This window comes from Danio aesculapii, chromosome 5, assembly GCF_903798145.1.
Source record: "Danio aesculapii chromosome 5, fDanAes4.1, whole genome shotgun sequence".
NCBI lineage: Eukaryota > Metazoa > Chordata > Actinopteri > Cypriniformes > Danionidae > Danio > Danio aesculapii.
This window is the reverse complement of record NC_079439.1, coordinates 60,912,493-60,934,827: the sequence shown is the minus strand read 5'-3', so window position 1 is coordinate 60,934,827 and position 22,335 is coordinate 60,912,493. Positions and strand designations below refer to the sequence as shown.

General features: G+C 37.7%; 1 protein-coding gene across 2 annotated transcripts; it reads right to left on the bottom strand.

Annotated features, from left to right (window-relative positions):
- Positions 1-1,951: 1,951 nt before the first annotated feature.
- c5h2orf42 (chromosome 5 C2orf42 homolog) lies at positions 1,952-21,213 on the bottom strand. Of its 2 annotated transcripts, XM_056457071.1 has the most exons (9): positions 21,124-21,213; positions 16,941-17,973; positions 15,105-15,218; positions 12,072-12,188; positions 11,737-11,841; positions 9,854-9,961; positions 7,569-7,669; positions 7,320-7,488; positions 1,952-2,422 (listed from the first exon to the last, which is right to left on the bottom strand). In XM_056457071.1, exons 2-9 carry the CDS (start codon positions 17,956-17,958, stop codon positions 2,220-2,222), a joined length of 1,935 nt encoding a protein of 644 aa, XP_056313046.1. In that variant the 5' UTR covers positions 17,959-17,973; positions 21,124-21,213; the 3' UTR covers positions 1,952-2,219. The 2 variants fall into 2 exon arrangements, with proteins under 2 accessions (XP_056313046.1, XP_056313047.1); XM_056457072.1 differs by lacking the exon at positions 12,072-12,188 and having other exon boundaries at positions 1,954-2,422.
- Between the last annotated feature and the right edge of the window lie 1,122 nt (positions 21,214-22,335).

Sequence of the window (22,335 nt, the reverse complement as noted above, 5' to 3'; positions counted from 1 at the left end):
GCAGCAGAAATGGAGACTCATCAGATCAGGCAATGTTTTTCCAATCTTCTGTTGTCCAATTTTGGTGAGCCTGGGCGAATTGTAGCCTCAGTTTCCTATTCTTTACTGACAGATGTGGCACCCGGTGTGGTTATCTGCTGCTGTAGCCCATCCGCCTCAAGGTTGGATGTGTTGTGCGTTCAGAGATGCTCTTCTGCATACCTCGGTTGTAACGAGTGGTTATTTGAGTTACTGTTGCCTTTCCATCAGCTCAAACCAGTCTGGCCATTCTCCACTGACCTCTGGCATTAACAAGGCATTTGCGCCCACAGAACTGCCGCTCACTGGATATTTTCTCTTTTTCCGACCATTCTCTGTAAACCCTGGAGATGGTTGTTGCTTGAAAATCCCAGCAGATCAGCAGTTTCTGAAATACTCAGGCCAGCCTGTCTGGCACCAACAACCATGCCACATGTAAAGTCACTTAAATCACCTTTCTTCCCCATTCTGATGCTCAGTTTAAACTGCAGCAGATCATCTTGACCATGTCTACATGCCTAAATGCATTGAGTTGCTGCCATATATTTGGCTGATCAGAAATTTGTGTTAACATGCAAAACTCCACACAGAAACGCCAACTGAGCCGAGGCTCGAACCAGCGACCTTTTTGCTGTGAGGCGATAGCACTACCTACTGCACCACTGCGTCATATTAACTATAGTGAACTGATAATAATTATACCTTTGTATACTTTAGTTTTGTAGCAGTAGTTAGCACTGTCACCTCACAGCATAAAAGTTACTGGTTCGAGCCCCAGCTGGGTCAATTGGCGTTTCTGTGTGGAGTTTGCATGTTCTCGTGTTTGCATGGGTTTCCTCCAGGTGCTCCAGTTTCCCCCACAGTCCAAAGACATGCGCTATAGGTGAATTGAATAAACTAAATTGACCGTAGTGTATGTGTGTGAATGAGTGTGTATGGGTGTTTCCCACTACTGGGTTGCGGCTGGAAGGTCATCCGCTGCGTAAAACATATGCTAGAATAGTTGGCGGTTTATTCCGCTGTGGCCACCCCTAATTAAAAATATGTAATGTAATGTAATGTGTATTTATATAGCGCATTTATCATGTATGGCCATAAACATAACGCGCTTCACGATCATGAGGTGGGGAGGGGTCTCTCCATACCACCACCAGTGTGCAGCATCCACTTGCACATTGCAGCCACAGAACAACGGCGCCAGTGCGCTCACCACACTCCAGCTATTGGTAGAGTGGAGAGACAGTGATAGAGCCAATATTAGTGGATGGGGATGACTGTGGGGCCATGATGGCTAAGGACCAATGGAGGGCCAGGACACCGGGGTTACACACCTACTCTTTGTGAGAAATACCATGGGATTTGCTCTGAGAGAGTCAGGACCTCGGTATAACGTCTCATCCAAAATACGGAATTGAAAATAGACTTAGCTGAAGTAAAATGAATAAATAAATAACAAAAAAAAAAAATAGTGAAACCAGATTATCTCATCAAAATTAATGTAACATTTGTAGTCATGAAGTTTTGTGATATTTTTTTACAGTGTGAAAACAACTCTCTTAATTAACACTGTAAAAACGCTGGGTCGCATACAATAGATTTGTGTTAAGACAACATGAAGGAATTAAGTTAACTTATGAGTTTTACAAATGTATTTTGATTGAACAAAGCAATTAAGTTGTCCCAAATAAAAACTAATGAATTGTGTTGTTTCAGCTTATTGTATTTAAGTAGTTTGAACAAAAAGCCAATGGCATTTTTTTCAGTGAACCTCAGTTTCTGTTTTATACACATAAACATTAAAAAGTGTCAAGCATACAATATTTCTCTAACATGAACATCTTTTATTGTAATTTCTCCAACTGTCAGCTGAACTATACACGTTTTTATAGTTTGAAGATTGTGTTCTTAAACCAAACTGTCAAACTTCCATTATTAAGAAATGTATGAGAATGAATTATCTTTGAACAGCAGAAAACATTTCACATTACATTATTTTGTACTCATTTTGTTGTTTGTTTTTATATATCCAGAGCTTTAATATTTACAACAGTTTGTCTGTAACACAACAATGACCATTTTCCTGAGTAGCACCTCATTGCCAGCTAATATGCTAAGTGCAATTTAAAAAAGTCCATAACATTCAAGCCAATGGTGAATTGTAATTGCTGAACTGCATGATAATCTCAGTCTTCTACAGGAACTTACTGCTGTGTGATGGTGTCTGCAATCGTTTGCTCAGTTCTCTCTGTCCCAGCAGAGGTCTTGCAGTGCTCTGGCTTACTGCCCAGCTGATGGCCGTACTCAAACCGGATCCTCAGCTCTCCCACCTGTGAGTGTGGAAGGATGTCTGGGATCCATTCGATCACGAAAGGCACTGGCTCTGTCTGCTCAGCACTGCATGTCCCTGTGAGACCATACCACAGCGTGTCAGCCACAAAACCTAATACAGATAACTAAAGATGTACTGACCAGAAATTGTATTCAGACCATTTCTGCTCTGCACTTGCAGAATAATTTAGAGTGAATATGATTAGCCCTTCTGTGATTTTTTTTTTTTTCTTTTTCAAATATTTGCCAAATGATTTTTAACAGAGCAAGGATTTTTTTTTTTTACAGTATTTGCTATATTTTTTAAAGAGCCCCTATTATACATTGTAAAAGGACATATTTTGGTTTTGTGGATCTCCAACAACAGTCTTATATACATGCAAGGTCAAAAAACTCTTTTATTGTCTTATAATATGCATTTATTTTTATTTATTATCCCAACAACTCCCATATGATTAATTCCCAAACCCCTCCTTAGCAATGCTAATCTGCGCTGATTGGTCCGATGACCCAGTCTGTTATAATTGGTCGACTGCATTCAGCGTGAGACAGAGAGAAATGTCTACCATGGCTTATTAACAATTTTGAAGTAGTCAGAGTGCAGAGTATATGTGTGAGTCCAATGCAGTTAAACAACAGCATATTGCTGTCTTAACCATAACACACATTCAGTATTAATCCACACAGTGGGAAAAGCTGAACTATTTTGAAACCTGACCACCACACGTGTGTAGGAACAGCTGACGTTGGCCATAGCAATGACAACCGGCAGAGGGTCGCGAGGTCACAAATGCATTTAAATCTGTAAAAAATGCGGCACGCGTCGCGTTTTCAGCGTGGCTCTAGACGCGATATGAAAATATAAAGAGTTAACCTGATACAGTACAAATGGTTACAAGTAACAAAACACAATTAAATACATAACTTGCAAGCTAGAGAAAACAAGGAGGCAACAATTTATTATTAAGCACTTAAGTTATTTACACTTGTGAAATGGAAGAAGAAATTGATCCATGAACTGTGTACTGTAAAGTTCCTGTCAAGCTCTGACAAAGTCCCTTACATCAATAGTCTTTTCTGATCCTCCTTTAACAAACAGCCAAAGAATCCCCTGTTGTAAGTGTGTAGACTGCTGATGTACTTGTCAGAAAAATGATAGGAACACAGCACAAGGCTGGGGCTATAATGCTGAGGTATTTTTGCAAAAAATATACTTTAACCATTGACTCTTCACAGCCTCATCTTTGGGTAGGGAAAGTAACACTAACTTTCCCTCACACTTCAGAGCACAGCGTCTTCGCAACATGATTCAACCAGGATCTGCTACAGTGTTTGTCTTCTCTTTTTCTTTCTACAGTGTTTGTGGGCGGGGCCGGGGGTTTAAATTTTCCCGGGTCTGTGCGTGCAACAAATGGGCAGGCTTGAGTTCCGTATCAACGTCACACAAACACGGCTAAAGATTTGTTACCACTGCAATTCATTCGAACCACTATGAGTCGACTCTTTTATAGATGAATCAATAGTTTTAAACACTTTCAGATTTAAGCCTTAGCTGGATATTTTACTTCACTTAGAGCATAATAGGGCCTCTTTAAATACTTTTTTATTCAGAAAATCAAAATTCTGTTATTGAATATTCACTCTCGTGTCATTCCAATCTCCAGAGACCTTTGGTTATCTTCACAACATAAGTTAAAATAGTATTTCAAATGAAATCTGAGAGCTTTCTCAACCTCCATATACAGCAACAATTCCAAGATCTTCAAAAATCCAGAAAAGGAACCAAAACATTACATGTGACCTCCCTGAGCTTTGTATGATTACAGTTGAACCATTGAACACTTTTGTGTGGCATTACAAGTAACGCGAGTTACATAATAATTTTACTTTTCTAAGTAATGAGTAAAGTAACGCACTAATTTAAAGAAAATAAGTAATAATATTTGAGTTACTTTTTTTAAAAATGTAACTTGAGTTACTTTTTAGTTTAATTAATACACTTTTAAAAATAGTTTGCTGAATTAAAATTAGTGTAATCATGTTGAATCACACTCAGTGAGAAAATAAGCTCATCGCAGGAACAGACAAAAACCAAGATGGCAGAGCATTACATTTCTGTGATGGAAGTATTCTCATTATTTTGAACACATGGAGGAAAAGGGGATTATAGTCTCAATGGACAGTGATTTTACTGAACTGATAAAACAAAAATACAAAACTAGCAAACACATTCTTTTTAACTTTCATTAATCTGCATATATGTCATGTATAGCATCAGGAAGTTCTCAGAAGGTAACATTATTCTAATCTTTTTTTATTAGTTTTTTTTAAAGGTAAATTTAAGGTGTGGGTTATACAGTATGTCATTAAATGCAGACCTTCTCCATTTAAAAAAAAGAAAAGAAACATACAATATCTGAAAAAGATCAAGCCTCAGGCAGGTATGAAAAAAGTAACTCAAAAGTAATGTAACGCATTGCTTTCCATAAAAAATGTCTAACGCAACTAGTTACTTTTTTGGGTAGTAACTCAATATTGTAATGCATTCCTTTCAAAACTTTCCCAACGCTGTACACTACAGCAGGTAAAATAAGTTTTGAACATGACATGATTTTTCCTGGATGACATGAAATTGAGCAATATTTTATACCAAATATAAAACCCAAATATACAAATAAGACCAAATAAAACAAAATGTATATGGTTTTAAAAGGTATTGTTGTGTATAATAACAATGAAACATGGATAACACACTGAACTATTGAAATGTAGTAATCATTTTTAGCAAATTTACTTTTACTAGTTATTTTAGCTCTGTATAGATTACTTGGGTGTGGATGTTTTTGCCTTCAACAGTCTTCAAGCATCAAGTCAAGTTGGCTTTTATTGTCATTTCAACAATATACAATGCAGAACACAGTGAAGCGAAACAATGCAGGACCAAGGTGCTACATTAAACAACATAAATTGACAACATAACACAGGACTACACAATACTGTAAAAATTTAGAAGAATGGAATAAAATAAGATGAACTAAAATAAAAAATAATTAAATTAAGAATAGGAGTGCAAAGTGTGGTTTGTGCAACATTTAGTGCAAATGGGACCAGACAGAAAAAGAAACAGTAACACCAACCAGTACACTATAGATGTTGAGCAAATAGTGGATCAAATATAAATACTATACAGGTAAACATTTGACGTTGGAGGTAGACATGTTGTGCAGAGCAGTCACACAAATAATCCTGTAGTTGTCCGTTAATTTTGTATGTGTCTGTGCGTGGATCAGTCAAGTTTCTTCATGTTTAGAAGTCTGATGGCTTGTGAAAAAAAAAAAAAAAAACTGTTGCAGTCTTGATGTGAGAGCCCGGATGCTTTTGTATCTCTTTCCAGACGGCAGCAGAGTGAAGAGTTTGTGTGGTCAACTACAATGCCGGTGGCTTTTCAGATACAGCGTGTGGTGTAAATGTCAATCACAGAGGGAAGAGCGACTCTCAAAAAAAGTTTTTACAGTTTTTGACGCATAAAAGTGTTCTTGGAGCTTTTTGTGAGTACAGTTGAACCACTGAAGTCACATGAAACAATTGGACAATTTTTTGTTTCCACTGAACATTTCCAGACCATTGCTTTCAATAGAGATTAAGAATGCTCTCAGATTTCACCTGAAATATTTTAATTTATGTTCTGAATATGATCAATGGTCTCAGAAAAATGGAACAACATGAGGCAGAGTAATTAATGATATAATTTTCATTTTTGGGTGAACTAATTTATCATATTTTACAATTATTCACATTTGTTCATTTCCTACTTGTTTAATAAATGAGATTTATAAATGTATATATATATATATTTGAAAAACATTTATTCATTTATAATATTTTTATTGTTTGGCATTTTCATTACCGGGTACTGTTTATAGAATTTATTTTTTTAATTAAATGAATTTAAACCATATTAGAATAAGCCTGCAACCTAATAAAATGTGTGAAAAGTGAAAGCTATTTTTTTTTTTATACATGACCAATTGTGTGCCATTTTCAACATCAAAGGGCCCTAAAAAACTATTTTACCACTTTTTCAAAGTTTAATATAAACCTTTTGTGTCTCCAGAATGTGTCTGTAAAGATTCAGCTCGAAACACCCATCAGATTATGTATTATACCTTTTTAAATTTGAAAATTTGAGCTGTTACGACATTGTAGGTGTTTTTGTTGCCTGTGCCTTTAACGTGAATGAGCTGTTTCTCCCCACCCACCATTCCCACGTGCATATCAGAGCCACAGCCTTCCGTAGACCTTTGGGAAACTTAAAAAAGAGGCTTGTGTGTTTACATTACCCCAATATGACTGTGGACACACTATACAACACATAATTCTGTCCAAACAGCTTACAAAATTTTTTATCATAGATGCCCTCTAAAAAAAATTGCGTATAGGTAAGATGCACCTGTCCTTTGTTTTGAAAAGAGGAAGTTGCACATGGGCACCCAGGATATACAATAATACACAGTTCTCATCAACACACCCTCTATACTAACACAGAGGAGAAGAAACTGTTGGATAAAGTCATTGTTTTTGATGTACGTGCGTACAAATGAATTCTCATAGCTTAAAAGTATTCAATTTGAACCACTGACAGCATATGGTCAGTATTGACTATGGGTTTTTTTTTCTTTTTATAGACATTGAACAAGTCAGGACCATTGTGGTCTATGGAGGATGAGAGAGAGCTCTCAGATTTCATTTCAAATATCTTAATTTGTATACCGAAGGTCTGAAGTGTTTGGAACGACATGGGAGTAAGTAAACAATGCCATAATTAAAATTTTTGGGTGAACTATGCCTTTAAAGTTTACTAAACCATGAAACTGAGCGGAGCAAAACAAAACTGAAGCAAGCTGACCCTTGCCGAACTGTACAGTACATTGCAGTGAAAAATAAAATCAGCTTAAGTGAACACATTCACCCACCAACTCTAAGGAATGTGCGTAGCTCCAACGGTCTGATGGCCAAAGGTTTATTGATGCGTGAATGGTGGGACGTGTCAGATCCAGGATCAAGAGGGGTCTCCCGACAGCGGTACAGTGAATAGGAGCCATCACTGTTCTTCACAAAGCTCTGAGTGAGTTCCAGAGGCAACTGTTCAAACAGAGTGCCATCATTCATATACTACCCAAACATGTTATATCCAGAAAACAAGGCAGAAAACTAGTACACACCTCTGGTGTATCAAATATTCGTTTCACATGCATCAAGTTGGTAATGTGCCAGGTGTATTTAGAGAAAGAGCCCAGAGGCAAAGCGTCATTACGCACAAATGCTAAAAACAAAAATGACAAAGTATTAAATGATTATTTTTCTTAAATGCACAGTGTTCAGCATAAATGAGAACACCCCATTTTGAAAAATGAATATTTTTATCCATTTCTCAGTGAATACATAATTCAAAAGTCAAAATTATTAGCCCTGCTGTGAATGGTTTTTCTTTTTCAAATATTTCCCAATTTATGTTTAACAGTAAATATTTAACACCACAATATTTAACACCACAATACTTCCTATAATATTTTTTTCTTTTGGAGAAAGTCTTATTAGCTTCTTTTTTAGCTAGAATAAAAGCAATTTTTATTTTTTTGGAAATAATATTTTAAGGTCAATATTATTAGCCCCTTAAGCAATGTTTGTTTGAATCTACAATAGAAGCTATCATTATACAATAACTAGCCTAATTAACCTAGTTAAGTCTTTAAAATGTCACTTTCATCTGAATACTAGTACTTAAAAATCTTGAAAAATATCTAAGATATTATGTACTGTCATCATGGCAAATATCAAATAAATCAGTTATTAGAAATTACTTTAAAACTGTTATGTTAATAAATGTGTTAACAGAAACTGGGGAATAATATACAGGGGGGCTAATAAATCAGGAGGGCTAATAATTCTGACTTCAACTGTAGGTGATATATTTTGATGCATTTGAACAAAACAGATTTATTAATCAGATTTGTTTGTTAAAATAATATTTCAGCCACCAAACATCTTTAGAAACATAAAGATGACACATTAAAATTAATGCTAAATGTTGAAAAAATAACAATTTCAACAAAATTGTATTAATCTCTTATATATCTTGACTTTCCCCCTTTTTAAAATTTGGGCTGCTAATCTTTGGACTGTTCTCGTAAGTTATTTTGTTAGATTAGCTCCAGTTTTGCCTTTAGTACTGACTAATTTAATATATTTAATGTATGCACAAATATACACTCACTGGCTAATTTATTAGGCACACCTGTCCAACTACTCGTTAACAAAAATTTCTAATCAGCCAATCACATGTCAGCAACTCAATGAATTTAGGCAGGTAGACATGGTCAAGACGATCTGCTGCAGTTCAAACTGAGCTTCAGAATGGGGAAGAAAGGTGATTTAAGTGACTTTGAACGTGGCATTGTTGTTGGTGCCAGATGGGCTGGTCTGAGTATTTCAGAAACTGCTGATCTACTGGGATTTTCACACATAACCATTTCTAATGTTTACAGAGAATGATCAGAAAAAGAGAAAATATCCAGTAAGGGGCAGTTCTGGGGGCACAAATGCCTTGTGGATGCCAGAGGTCAGAGAAGAATGGCCAGACTAGCTGGAGCTGATAGAAAGGCAACAGTAACTCAAATAACCACTCGTTACAACCGAGGTATGCAAAAGAGCATCTCTGAACGCACAACACGTTCAACCTTGAGGCGGATGGGTCAGCATCAGAAGAACACACCGGGTGCCACTCCTGTCAGTTAAAAACAGGAAACTGAGGCTACATTTCGCACAGGTTCATCAAAACTGGACAATGGATGATTGGAAAAACATTGCCTAGTCTGATGAGTCTCGATTTCTGCTGCAACATCCGGATGGTTGGGTCACAATTTGGTGTCAACAACATGAAAGCATGGATCTATCCTGCCTTGGATCAACAGTTCAGGCTGGTGGTGGTGATTTAATGGTGTAGGGGATATTTTCTTGGCACACTTTGGGCGAATGAGTACGAATCATCTCAGATTGGTTTCTTGAACATGACAATGAGTTCACTGTACTCAAATGGCCTCCACAGTCGCCAGATCTAAATCCAATAAAGCACATTTGGGATGTGATTGAACGGGAGATTCACATCATGAATGTGACATATCTGCAGCAACTGCCTGAAGCTATCATATTAATATGGACCAAAATCTCTGATGATTATTTCCAGCACCTTGTTGAATGAATGCCACGAATGATTAAGGCAGTTCCGAAGGCAAAAGTGGGTCCAACCCATTATTAGTAAGGTGAACCTAATAAAGTGGCCGGTGAATCTAATATTGTAAAGCATCCTATAGAAAATATTAATTTAAAAGACAGATTTGTGACTGGTGTACTCATATATGCTGAACACTGGTTATAATTTATAGAATCGGGAAATATAATAGGACAATTAATATAAGGTTAGACTCATAAATACACATATATTACTCACTAGTGGTGTAATTGGGCAGTCTTCTCTTCTTTGAGCCCAGTGATAAACGCTGCTGTAGTGCATTAAAGAACGGTTGAGGAATGTGAAACACCAGCGGCTCCGGCTTTCCTGTTTACATAAAAACATTCAACATAAACTCAATGTTTCAGATGAATATATGAAAGTATAAAGGTATGATGAGGTAGAAATTCATTGCAAGACATTGTTAAAAGGTCAGTTCACCCAAAAATGAAATGTTATTAATTACTCCTCACCCTCATGTTTTTCCAATCCAATGAGATCTTTGTTCATCTTCATTACACAAATTAAGATATCTTAGACTTTATTCAACAGTTTCTTCATCTCAGTGTCAGTATAGGGTGCTCAATTACAAGAGCGTTGTGCTCTTTATGCATGTTGTGCATGTCTGAGATTGTTTCAAACGCAGGAAGTCACATGCTGGTATCTCGGGTATACATCAGTGCACAGAGCTCATATCTTTCTGCACTTGAATGAGGCGGGACAATTGTTTTCTATGGAGGGCCACAGATGAATGAAGGTCTCAAGGGTTTGGAGAGCGACATGAAATGAGCAATTATTGACAGGATTAACATTTTTGGGATAACTATTTGTTTAAATTACATAAAGGCCATCTAGGATGAACTTTAAATTTATCCTAAAATGTTTTTTTTCAGTGGATTAAATCGCATTAATTGTTCACATTAAAACTAACAATGTGCGCTAGTAAAATAGTACAATTTTGATTTCATGATTTAAATTCTGTGAAATAAGCTGTGTTTGTTGTCATAAGTCATGCATATGATCCTGTGTTGCGTATTTTCTCACTGAAAGAGAATATTAAGTATGAGGTAGAGTATTGGGGGGGGGTGCTTAGGCCTATTTCTTCCTGCTGTTACAGAGTAGAAGCAGATGTTCAGATTTAATTAAAAATTACCAAAACAAATAGTTTTTTTCTTCTTTTGTGAATTACCTTGCATAGATTAATTGTTCCCATTAATACTAACAATGTGCTTTAGTGAAATTTGGATCCGGTAAAATACGAGTTGTTTGTCTTCAGAAGTGCATTGCATGCAGACTTTTATTTCAGTCATACCTGTAAAACATTGGAATGTGAAAATAAGGAATTTTTACCCTCAAATCTCAACAGGATGACTCTCTTCATGATTGACTGTCATTCATTCATTCATTTTCTTTTCCGCTTAGTCCCTTTCTTAATCTGGGGTCGCCACAGCGGAATGAACCGCCTGATTGACTATAAAATGACCATAAAAATGACTTAAAAATACTGAAAATTAACTGTAAGTGACATTGAATAAGTTGCATTCACATAGTCTTGAGAGCTTCTCTGTTATGACATCAGGTGTGTTCGAATAACTCTAGTTGGAGATGAAGACGCACCTTTGCAAACATCTGCAAAAAGGATGACTAAACAACCTGCAACAAGTGTGTTTTTTTTTGGTTAAAACTGATATTGTTACTATATGATTACTCTTTAATACTATAATGTTTTGCACATGCAGGTTAGTTTTTAGTTGTGTTAACTTGTAAATGATTTCCTCTGCTTTCCTCTGATCTTTTATCCGTCTGTGTTTTATCTTCTTAAAGATAATATTTTTATCTTTTAGTATATCTTCTTATATTTTTAACTTCTCTGTTTATCTTTTTAATTAATTCCAAATACTTTTTAATTACTTGTATTTACTTTGAACTATGCTGCATCCATTTTGACTACCATGTGAAAATCTGTAGGATCATAATTGCAACTTTGTCATGCATGTTCAGCTCATAAATATAATCTTTCTGACACGCACCAGTCAGTGTCATTATCTTTAAGCAAAATACAACTTCTTTTTTTTTTTAAATTCTGCATAAGAGTCTCTTACCATCAAACTGAAAGTGCATGGTCTGATGGATCCTCTCAGTAACACTGGCCAACCACTGCTGAAAACTCAGTGACACATGTGTTTCATCCACTGGCTGGCTGTTTCCTGTGTTATTCACCCCAGCACATAACACACATCAAAATCAGCAAAATACAATAATGAAAGCCATGTCTGCATCATTTATATTTTCAGACATAAATGAGTCGTCATTACAAATCTCTCAAGGGCAACCATCAAATGTATTTGTAACCATGTTAAAGAAAGAAATGAGTGCTGAATAAGAAATAGAAAACAGCAAAGACGAAAAGCAAAGTAAAAAGAAATATCTGGAGCACCTGGGTTCTTAAGCCCAGTAGAACTGGAGTGTTTTCTGTGAGTGGGTTTGCGCTGGTTTAGGGTGGGAGCAGAAGTGTCTTTGACAGCCAGAAGAGACGCAGAGGACACAGAGGAAGCTGAGTGAACCGGCAACAGGTCCAGAAAGCCAAAGAATAAAAGAGGGAAACAGATTACAGAGACTGCGGTCAGAATCTGCAGAACATAAAAGCAGCATTCAGACATGAATGACAGATATCAGTGGGTGGAAAAGAAGAGTCTCCAGGAAGAATTTATTTTGAGCCCCAGAAGCAGGCCCACACAGAATCTGTGCCAACAGAGAACTCTGATTTCCATAAAATTGGTACATGCATCATTTGCAAAATCCTTCTTTGTTGATGTCACATTTTCAGTTCAGTTTAAAATGAATACAGAAGCTGCATTATGCATTACTGTCACCAACATTTAGTTGCTTATCAGGCCTTTGATAATAATTTTGCTGTCAGAAACAACCTTTCTAACCTTGGGTTAAAAACAACACTCTAGTTTTTTGAAAAGAGGCTCATTTTACTTGAGACATATAAGTCCCTCAAAGTTAAATATTTTAGTGTAATAATTTTTTAATCCATTCAGCTGATCTCTGGGTCTAAAGGTTGATTTATACTCCTGTGTCGAGTGTACTACTTAGTAGTAGCTAAGTAGCTAAAACTCGATCATTCAGAGGCCGGAAACTGTTCACATGGGGCTTCAGCGTTAACGCTTGACCGAGGGCGTGGATCCACAATTCCGTTTGGCAACGCTTGACATCACGCATTTAAAGTTAATGGGAAACGTTGATGCTGATACCCCGTGTGAATGGGGCATGATTTATACTTCTGCGTCGAGTGATTGCCGTGACCCATGGCACCTGTCTTGCGCGTAGCTGTGGATTTATACTTCGGCTCGCTGTTTGTGCTGCTCTGCAATAACACTTCCGAAACGCTTGCTGGCAGTAGGTTTTTATGTTCCTCTGTGTCAAGTTTCTTTGCAGGTACTTTTTTTTTTTTTTTTTAACTCTAGTAGTATCTAAGTAGCTAAAACTCGATCATTCAGAGGCAGGAAATGGTTCACATGGGGCTTCAGCATTAACGCTTGACCGAGGGCATGTCTGAAGTTGGGGCTGATGTGATCATCAAATCAACGACAGCCAATGAAATTAGTCTGCAATCGGCTACTGTCTGAAGTGGGGAATTTGCATAAAGCGATCTGATTGGCTGACGCTTCCATTGCTGCTTGAAAAGTTGAGAAATTCCCAACTTCTGCAGCGAGCAACACCACTGAAGCAGCACTGACGGATCCACAATTTAGTTCGGCAACACTTGACATCGCGCTTTTAAAGTTAATGGGAAGCATTGATGCGGATACCCCGTGTGAATGGTGCGTGATTTATACTTCTGCGTCGAATGATTGCCGTGACCCACGGCACCTGCCTTGCGCGTAGCCGTGCATTTATACTTCTGCGCACTGTTTGTGTTGCTCTGCAATAACACGTCCGAAACGCTTGCTGGCAGTAGGTTTTTACGTTCCTCTGTGTCGAGTTTCTGAACCCTACAAGTAGTTAAAACTCACTCATTCAGAGGTGGGAACTGGCGGAAGAGCAACAACTTTAATCATAAAGTAAACACAAAACATTTAGAGCTCCTTCACGGGACTCAACACTTGTAAACACTTGCTCCATCAGGTTAGCAGCTTGCGGCTCTCACCACCGCCCATGCTTGTCAGCGATACCAAGCAGATGTGTAGTTACATTTTTAAGAAGTATAAATCAACCTTAAGGGAAGCACTTTTAGCTTAGCTTAGCTTAGCTTAGCATAGATCATTAAATCAGATTAGACCATTAGCATCCAGCTCAATAATGTCAATAAGTTTTGACAATTTTCCTATTTAAAGCTTGACTTTTTTTACATTGTGTACAACGGTGCTTTCTCACCTGTGAATCGATTCTCTTGTTTCAAAAAAGTGATTAAAATTGTTACAATGTTGCACTTTGTACTTGGTGTGGTTCGCTTTCACACTGCAAAGTTTCTAAATGGACCAAAAGAGCTAAAAACAAGTCACATGTGAGTAAACCCTCCTCACATTGGTCAGAGTTTCACGGTTAATTTGTCGGTTTATTTAAGGCCCGCTCAGCTGTCATGAGTCCTTATTTGAATTAATTATGAGCATGAAGACAATATAAGCGAAAAGCTGCGCTTTAATTTTGAATGGTGACACTCAAAGACATCGTTATCAAATATAAATCGGAGGTAAGACTTTCTCATACATAGCCGATGGCTTATGCATTATAGGCTTTACATTATAGAGAGAAATAACAGATAAACCAAGACTGCTGTTCGGTCAATTTTCACAACGGATGAACAGCACTCATTAATAGTTCAGCATGCTTTCACTTTCATATCTGACATGAAACGCACATTTACCGGTAGGAATAACATCTCGCCCTACTTACAATTCTCTCTTCATATAGCCATATATATGCCTTTACATATCCACAATACACTGTGATCTAGCCTGGCTCAGATTGTATTGCTTTCTCACTACAATCGATCTGCTCCCGAGTTCGTGTCAATCGAGCTGAGACCACCTCATTCAGGCGATCTCGGACCGATTGTTTTGGGGAAGATCTGAGCGCGATTGCTGAATTCACATATGTCAAACGAACCGCGCTAACTGGGGAAACACACTAGGTTCCGAAACAAAAGTCTAGGTGTAAAAGCACCCAAAGACTGGAGGGAAAAAAATTTGCTATTTTCTAGGTCGATATGTCTAGGAACAATACACTCTTCAAGGAACTTGGCTGCCATACCATGGCTACAGAAGGTGCAGTGATATTACGCAGCACTAGTTCCCAGCTAGTTATCTTCAAACAACCACTGCTACGTAATATGATTGTGCCTGCTGTAGCCATGGTACAATAGCACTGCAACAATCTGTATGCATAGACAGTAGGCAGTGGATGTGTTAAAAGCCGTTCAGCCATGTTGAAGGCTGGTCTGTGTCCAAGAGCTTTAACTTACCAGTAGAGGACTCCACAAATTTGTGTCTCTTGGATCGATGAGGGATGAAGGACTCCGTATGCTTTTGAGACTCCGATATAGCTAGAACTATGGGATCTGCACTCTCCTGAATGCCTGGAATGCACAACAATTTTGACATTCATCTCTGATGCATAGAGAAAACACACACCATATATACAGTTCAGTCCTGTTTCAAATGTCTAGTGAAGTCTAAACTAACTGTTCCCTAAAGGTAGGAATACTGTACTCTCGTCTAAATTAGATATTTCTGGCCAATAACTAGCATCAGTCTCTGTTTAGAAAAGTTTTTTGAGAGGAAAGCTAATGAGTGCAAATCTAAATTCACTTTAGAATTGATTAGGACTATGTTTTTACAAAACTCTAACTAGAAGGGGATAAGTAGGCCCACAGGGAATCTGCGCGGCAGAATTCTGCAGATTTTTAGCTCATCATTGATTTATTTACTTGTGTAAATGTGTGTAAATTTATATTATTCAGCCTTTAAAATATTTTCAGTAATATTATTGACTAATATGAAAATGTTCATTTGATTTACTAACAATAGTTTGTAAAGTAATATTTTCTGTCTTTTAGTAGATATGTTATATGAGAGACTTGATTTGTTTACCAAATAAAGCTCATCTAATTGGAGATCTCATGTAACGTTTTTGAGAAATACTACAGCAAGAAGTTTCCCAATGATTATTTAATGTGTTTGTTGAGGAGTTAATTCAAGCCTTTCTGCAATGATGAGTCACGCACAATGTTATTACAAAGTCCATGCACACACACAGACACACACACACAACGAACTCAAAGACAAGCACAAAGCGCGCGTGTTTAACTTCACACTATTTTTGCATGGCAAATGTGACAGGATACATGTTAATATCCACTGCTGTAAAGATATCCATTATGTTAATGTACAAAATAAACCTGATTTAGCGTCCACAAACCGGAATTAACTACGGAGACACGTTAATACGTGGCTGTCAATCAATTCGGTGAGCGGGGAAACAAAATGGGAGGGATTTAGATCCTATTTTAACATCAGGAAATTAAAAAATATAAAAATGTATTGTGTTTATATTACTCCAATTTTACTGTGGACACACTATACCTACAGACAGTCCTGTCCAAACAGTTTACAAAAGATGATTTTCATCATAGGTGCCCTTTAAATCAGCTCTTATAATATGTAGAGCTACACTCCAGCTTACAGAGAATATTTTCAGAACATTCAGTAATGTTTCTTAAGAGTTGTGTAATGTTAACGCGTAACATTATCAAAATAACTTTTCAGGAACACCTTTGTAACCTTGAGAGAAGAACATTCTTGGAATAATATGCTTAGAACATCTTTGTGTAAAAATGTGTGCCTTTTGCAACACTTTCAAATACTGTGATGGCGTCTTTTATGGCATGTATTTGTCTAATCAGTGTACTCTTATGTCACTGTAGTTTTACATTTAGTAATTAACATTAGTTACCCCAGTTGGAGTTCCTAGAACTAAAATTATTCATTTCTATTGTGTAAGCATGCCAAAAAGTGGGTTCTTCCACTAATGGATTAAAATTATTCCCATTTTCTATGGTGTGAGCAAGCCAAAAAGATGGATCTTCCACTAATGTATTAATATTATTTCCCTTTTCTATGGTGTGAGCATGCCAAAAAGTGGGATATTCCACTAATGGATCTAGGAAATGTGAAAAAAATTGGTCCAAAAGGCCCTAAAAACATCAACTTTCTAGTAACGTCCAGTGTATTAGGAAAGTTAAAGCTAACCTCTGCAGGTGCAGGATTGAACCCAGCCCTGGGGTAAACCATGGACTTACCGTTCATGTTGTAGTTGAGAAAAGCTGAAAACTCAGAGGTCAGCTTCTCATCACTCCTGAAGGCACAAACACAGGCATAGAAATGCAGGCAACATTCAGGTAAACTGTGTCCCTGGGAAATTTCTCCTCGAACATTAGACTGATCCCCGCTTCTTGCCACTAAATCCCCCTTTACATTGGCTGCATAACATGCACAGCGGAAGGGTGCAGCACCCTCAGTCTTCTCTTTAAGACCAAATACACCCACTGTAAGATGCAGCAATCCCAAAGGGTGGGCTTCTCCTGGCTGACACTTTACTATTAGTGTCCCTTTGGAGACCCTCTGAACTAAAGGTCCTGGTGTCTCTGTAGCCAGCCTCCACAACTCTGCCTTGGCCTGGGAGGAAGCCACTAGAGCCTCCAGCACAGAGCTTTTAAGTGGCAGAGGTGTTGCTTGGGTCTGACACTCCATTGCTTGTTTCACATGGGTACAGGGACTTTTGGATGGTTGCGACTCTTGCTGATTGACCCCCAAGTCGACTGTTGACTCGCTTTCGTTCTGCTGGCAAGATGGCATGTAACACCTGCCAACATTGACACGGGTCAGCACAGTCCCATCTGCAGTTGTAATGGCTGTATCCGTTAGGGCTAACTCAACAAAACCTCGATGTTCAGAGCCACGTCCCTGTTGACGCACAGAGAAGACCTGCAGACCTCCTCCTCTGCCTCCACTATCTGTCACAACTTGAACCACTTCAGAAGCCCCTTTCTTTAATCGTCCTGTCCTGTTGTCCACATCCCTGAAGACTGTGCCACAGGCCTTGTTCTTACAGCTTAGACCACGAGTACCATTGTAGAAGCCACACTGAGGGCACTTGCGGATGCCCCTTAAGGTAGCCTTGCCCAAGTTGGACAGGAATGCAGGAGTCCTCCGCTTGTCCCGAGGTTTCGTGCTTAAGTTGGTGGAGGTTTGGGGGACAGGAGAAACCACTGTTTGTGTCGCCAGAGGTATTCCAGAGTTTACCGGAGGACCATCCATTGTTAGTACTGTGCACTGAAAAACAGTGACATGGAATTCAAATAAGAGGGAGGCCTCTACAAAATACAATTTATTTACTGTAGCGTGATTGTTTAAACGCAGGGAAGAATCTTTTTATCTAGACCTTTTATCTAGAATCTAGCCCTGGCTAGTAGAACTCAAACCCAGAGAGATGCAGACTTAGTGCAGTAGCAAGATGAGCTACATTCAATGTTTTTAATGCGCACAACTAACCCCACCCCAACCCTAACCCTCACAGTGACATCACTAACTGCACTGAGTGCATTGTGCGTGACATTGCAAGTCTGAGATATGCAGTCCCAGCTTGCAAATCCAAGTCTGCCTCCAGATACTGATGCAAACCCCAGTAAATTATTACAGATAAATACTTTTATGACAGTGGAGATTGCAATATAGCATGTGATTGTATGCAAAAAAGGTATTTAGTCCAGAATTGAAACGTTCTCAGTAGGTACTCTATTTGAATTTAAACGATTAGTTTTCAAAATCGAAAATACAGTTATTGATTACCCTCATGTCGTTCCAATCCCCCAAGACCTTCATTCATCTTCAGAACACAAATTAATTTATTTAATATGAAATCCGAGAGCTCTCTTTCTCATCCTCCATAGACAGCAAAAAATGTCCCAAGATGTTCAAAGTTCAGAAACTGACAGCTAACTCTCTGCAACTCTCAAATGGTCACCCACGAAAGCTAAGCAGGGCTACGTCCGGTCAGTACCTGGATTGGAAACCACATGGGAAAGCTAGGTTGCTGCCGGACGTGGTGTTAGTGAGCCTAGTAGGGGGCGCTTAATGTGCAGTCTGTGTGGGTCCTAACGCCCCAATATAGTGATGGGCACTCTATACTGCTCAATGAGTTCCATCTTTTGGATGACATGTTAAACCAAGGTTCTGACACTCTGTGGTCGTTAAAAATCCCAGAATGTCCTTCGGGGAAAAAAAAGAGTAGGGGTTTAGCCCTGGCATCCTGACCAAATTTGCCCACTGGGCTCTGTCCATCATGGCCTCCTAATGATCAACATCTCATAACTGGCTTTATCACTCCATCGCATCATCCAGGTGGATGCTGCACATTGGTGGTAGATGAGGAGATTCTCATCAAAAATGTGAAGCACTTTGAGTGTCCAGAAATGCGCAATATAAATGTAAGGAATTATTATTATTAATTATTAGAAAAGGAACCAAAAACATTGACAAAACTTTTCAATTGACTTTAGTGGTTCAACTGTAATCAAACAAAACTCGGGGTTGTACAGACTAGTTGACAAGTCTTTAATGCTCTGCCATGATGCTTTTTTAATTATCGTCAACTAGTCAAGCTACACAGATTGCGTCATTTTTAACCTGAACAATATGACAGCTTTACACACGAACGTCGATTCACCAGATGAATCAGCCCGTGCATTATTGAAATTAATGTAAATGGTGTATCTTTCAGGTCATCAGGGTGTACGTCGTAGTTTGGGCAGTACAACATATTGCCATCAGAGTCTGCAAGCGGCTTGTTGCCCATAGTAAATGTCCACCATTAGCTGATGCAGAAGTTTGATGTATTTCAAACATTACAGTCGACCCACTGAAGTCACACAGAATGTTTTGGCAATGTTTTTGTTTTTTTCCTTGACTTTTTAAATTCTAATCGATTGCATGACATGGAGAATGAGAGAGCTCTCGGATTTCATCTGAAATATCCTAATTTGTGTTCCAATGGTGAACTAATGTTTTAGGAGATTGAAACTACATGAAGGTAATTGATAACAAAATTTAAATTTTGGGGTAAACTAATCCTTTAAAGTTCTTTCACAACATGGTAATAAAGTATATTCTATATAGTATGAATAAGAGTAGAATGAATTTTGGTCATATGGCACGAAGGTCCACATGAACCGGAAGCTGCGTTTCGGGTTTGTTTTTTCATGATGCGAGGCAGTTCCCAGAGAAACAGAATTTTAAAAGTGCAGTAGGTGAGTGTCAGAAACATTTTTTGTTGAGCTGGTTGAAAGTCTCTTCACATTCCAATAGTTATGATTAAAGTAAATGATCTAAATGCATTTATATGTATTTTTTTATTCTGGTAAGACATAAAACAAAAAAATGTTCATCAAAATAAAATTTGTTGAGCCGACAATTCCCATAATTCTGATAAGAAGGTCAAACTGTCTGTCAGCTAATGTAGATTTGTACATCTGCACACCCTGTTCACGCAGATCCGCCATTTGCATGTCCACACACGTTCACATGCACACGAGAGAGAGTGAGATTAGTAAAAACAAATGCTGAATTAAAAACATTGTTCACAGTAAATTAGATAGTGTTAATGTTGTTTTAAAGTCATACTTCTGATCGAATATTCAAAGTAACATGGTAAACAATATAGAGACTTCTAAATGAACGAATGTGTGAATAGAAAACCATCTTTACCTCTATAACAATGTGCATATCTGCAGTAATCACAATACAAGATGTGGATTAGAGTTGTATTTATGTTTCCTGTCATTTATTATATTTTATGCAGATACATTCCCTTACAAATGTATCTAAAAAAGACAATATCTTTCCTACAAAGCTATATCTGGTGAAAATGTATTCATATCTCAATATATATCACAGAAAGAAAAAACCCAATGCCAGATTTTTGCAATATCGAAGTGTTACGATGGTAAGTACCCATGGTTAAACAAAATACCATTTTCACGGTCCAAATCACGGTTTGTTTTATTTATTTAGTGTCTAATCTCACATTGTTAATTGCCTAATCATCAACTAACATTAATCATTGCTACTGTTAAATTAAACTAATTAAAACTAAATAGGCTGAATGATTAACCCCAATTCATGACACGTCTTGGTATTAATTGAAAGATTGTTACTTTTTTTGTAAATATATAACAGAATTATGTAACAAACAATAAGAGAAAAACAAAATCACATTAAACATTCACTAAAACATATTTTTTTCAAACTCTTACATTTACAACACTTGTTACAAATGTTATCTAAATGTAGCTATTATACAGTAGTGCAGCATCAGAATAACAATGCTTCCAAATGACACCGACATGTCGCTGCTAGGAGTTAAACACTAGATGTGTGACAGTGAATTAACGGAGGGAAGCAAGAGATGATGAGAGAAGGACCAACCTCTACCGACAGAGCTGCTCTCAGTGGTCAGAATCCGCGGAGGATTCACTTCAGAACTCCAGCAACCGGCGCCATTCCTCCTTACATACAGCTCTCCATTGCGGCTGTAACGAGCTTCCCGATTGGCCACAGGGCGACCAGTCAAATGCATTCTGGGAACTGAAGTCCGTGCAACTTGCTACTACTTTATTTTTTTCTGAGGAAAAACAACTGACACAGGTTCATTTTTTTTTACAGAAAATACACACTAAAACGTAATGAACAGTCATAATGTTGTGTATACTGTAGATACCAATATATTTTGCCTGCGAATTATTCAGTGACATAAACAGATACTATAATTTAAGGATAACGCAGCCCCAAAAACACTTAATTAAAAAAATAACGTTCACAAATAATCCACATTTACCCAGTCGTGAGCAAGCTGTAAATAATTGAAAACAAAAAGTTCCAGCACGTTTTACATTTTAAGAAGTGCGGATCAGAATAATATTTTCACAAATATGTTTTATGACAAAAACGTTTTTTAAACATTATTTTGACATTTTACTTCAGCATGTTTTCTAGATATAAAATAACTTGTAGCAGACTCAGAAGTCTTATCTTTTGACTATGTATACAGTCCATATATATTTGTACATCGACACAATTCTAACATTTTTGGCTCTATACACCAACACAAACGATTTGAAATAAAGCGAACAAGATGAGCTTTAACTGCAGACTGTTAACTTTAATTCGAGGGTATTTACATCCAAATCAGGGAACGCTGTAGAAATTACAACAGTTTGCATATGTGCCTCCCACTTGTTAAGGGTCCAAAAGTAATTGGACAATAGGCTTCTAAGCTATTCCATGGCCTGGTGTGTGTGTTATTACCTCATTATACCAATTACAATGAGCAGATAAATAGTCCAGAGTTCATTTCAAGTGTGCTATTTGCATTTTGAATCTGTTACTGTCAACTCTCAAGATGAAATCCAAAGAGCTGTCAGTGCAGCAAGCCATCATTAGGCTGAAAAAACAAAGCAAAACTTATCAGAGAGATAGCCAAAAACATTAGGCGTGGCCAAAACAACTGTTTGGAACATTCTTAAAAAGAAAGAATGCACTAGTGAGCTCAGCAACACCAAAAGACCCGGAAGACCATAGAAACAACTGTGGCGGACCACCAAAGAATTCTTTCCCTGGTAAAGAAAACATTTTTAACCA

Bases quoted from the DNA above. Each gene is read 5' to 3' on its own strand.
- c5h2orf42 (XM_056457071.1), bottom strand. From the start codon at position 17,958: ATGGATGGTCCTCCGGTAAACTCTGGAATACCTCTGGCGACACAAACA. The intron at 15,219-16,940 runs GTAAGTCCATGG...TGTGCATTCCAG, and splicing joins TCTCAACTACAACATGAACG to GCATTCAGGAGAGTGCAGAT. The intron at 11,842-12,071 runs GTGCTCCAGATA...TGAATAACACAG, and splicing joins TACTGGGCTTAAGAACCCAG to GAAACAGCCAGCCAGTGGAT.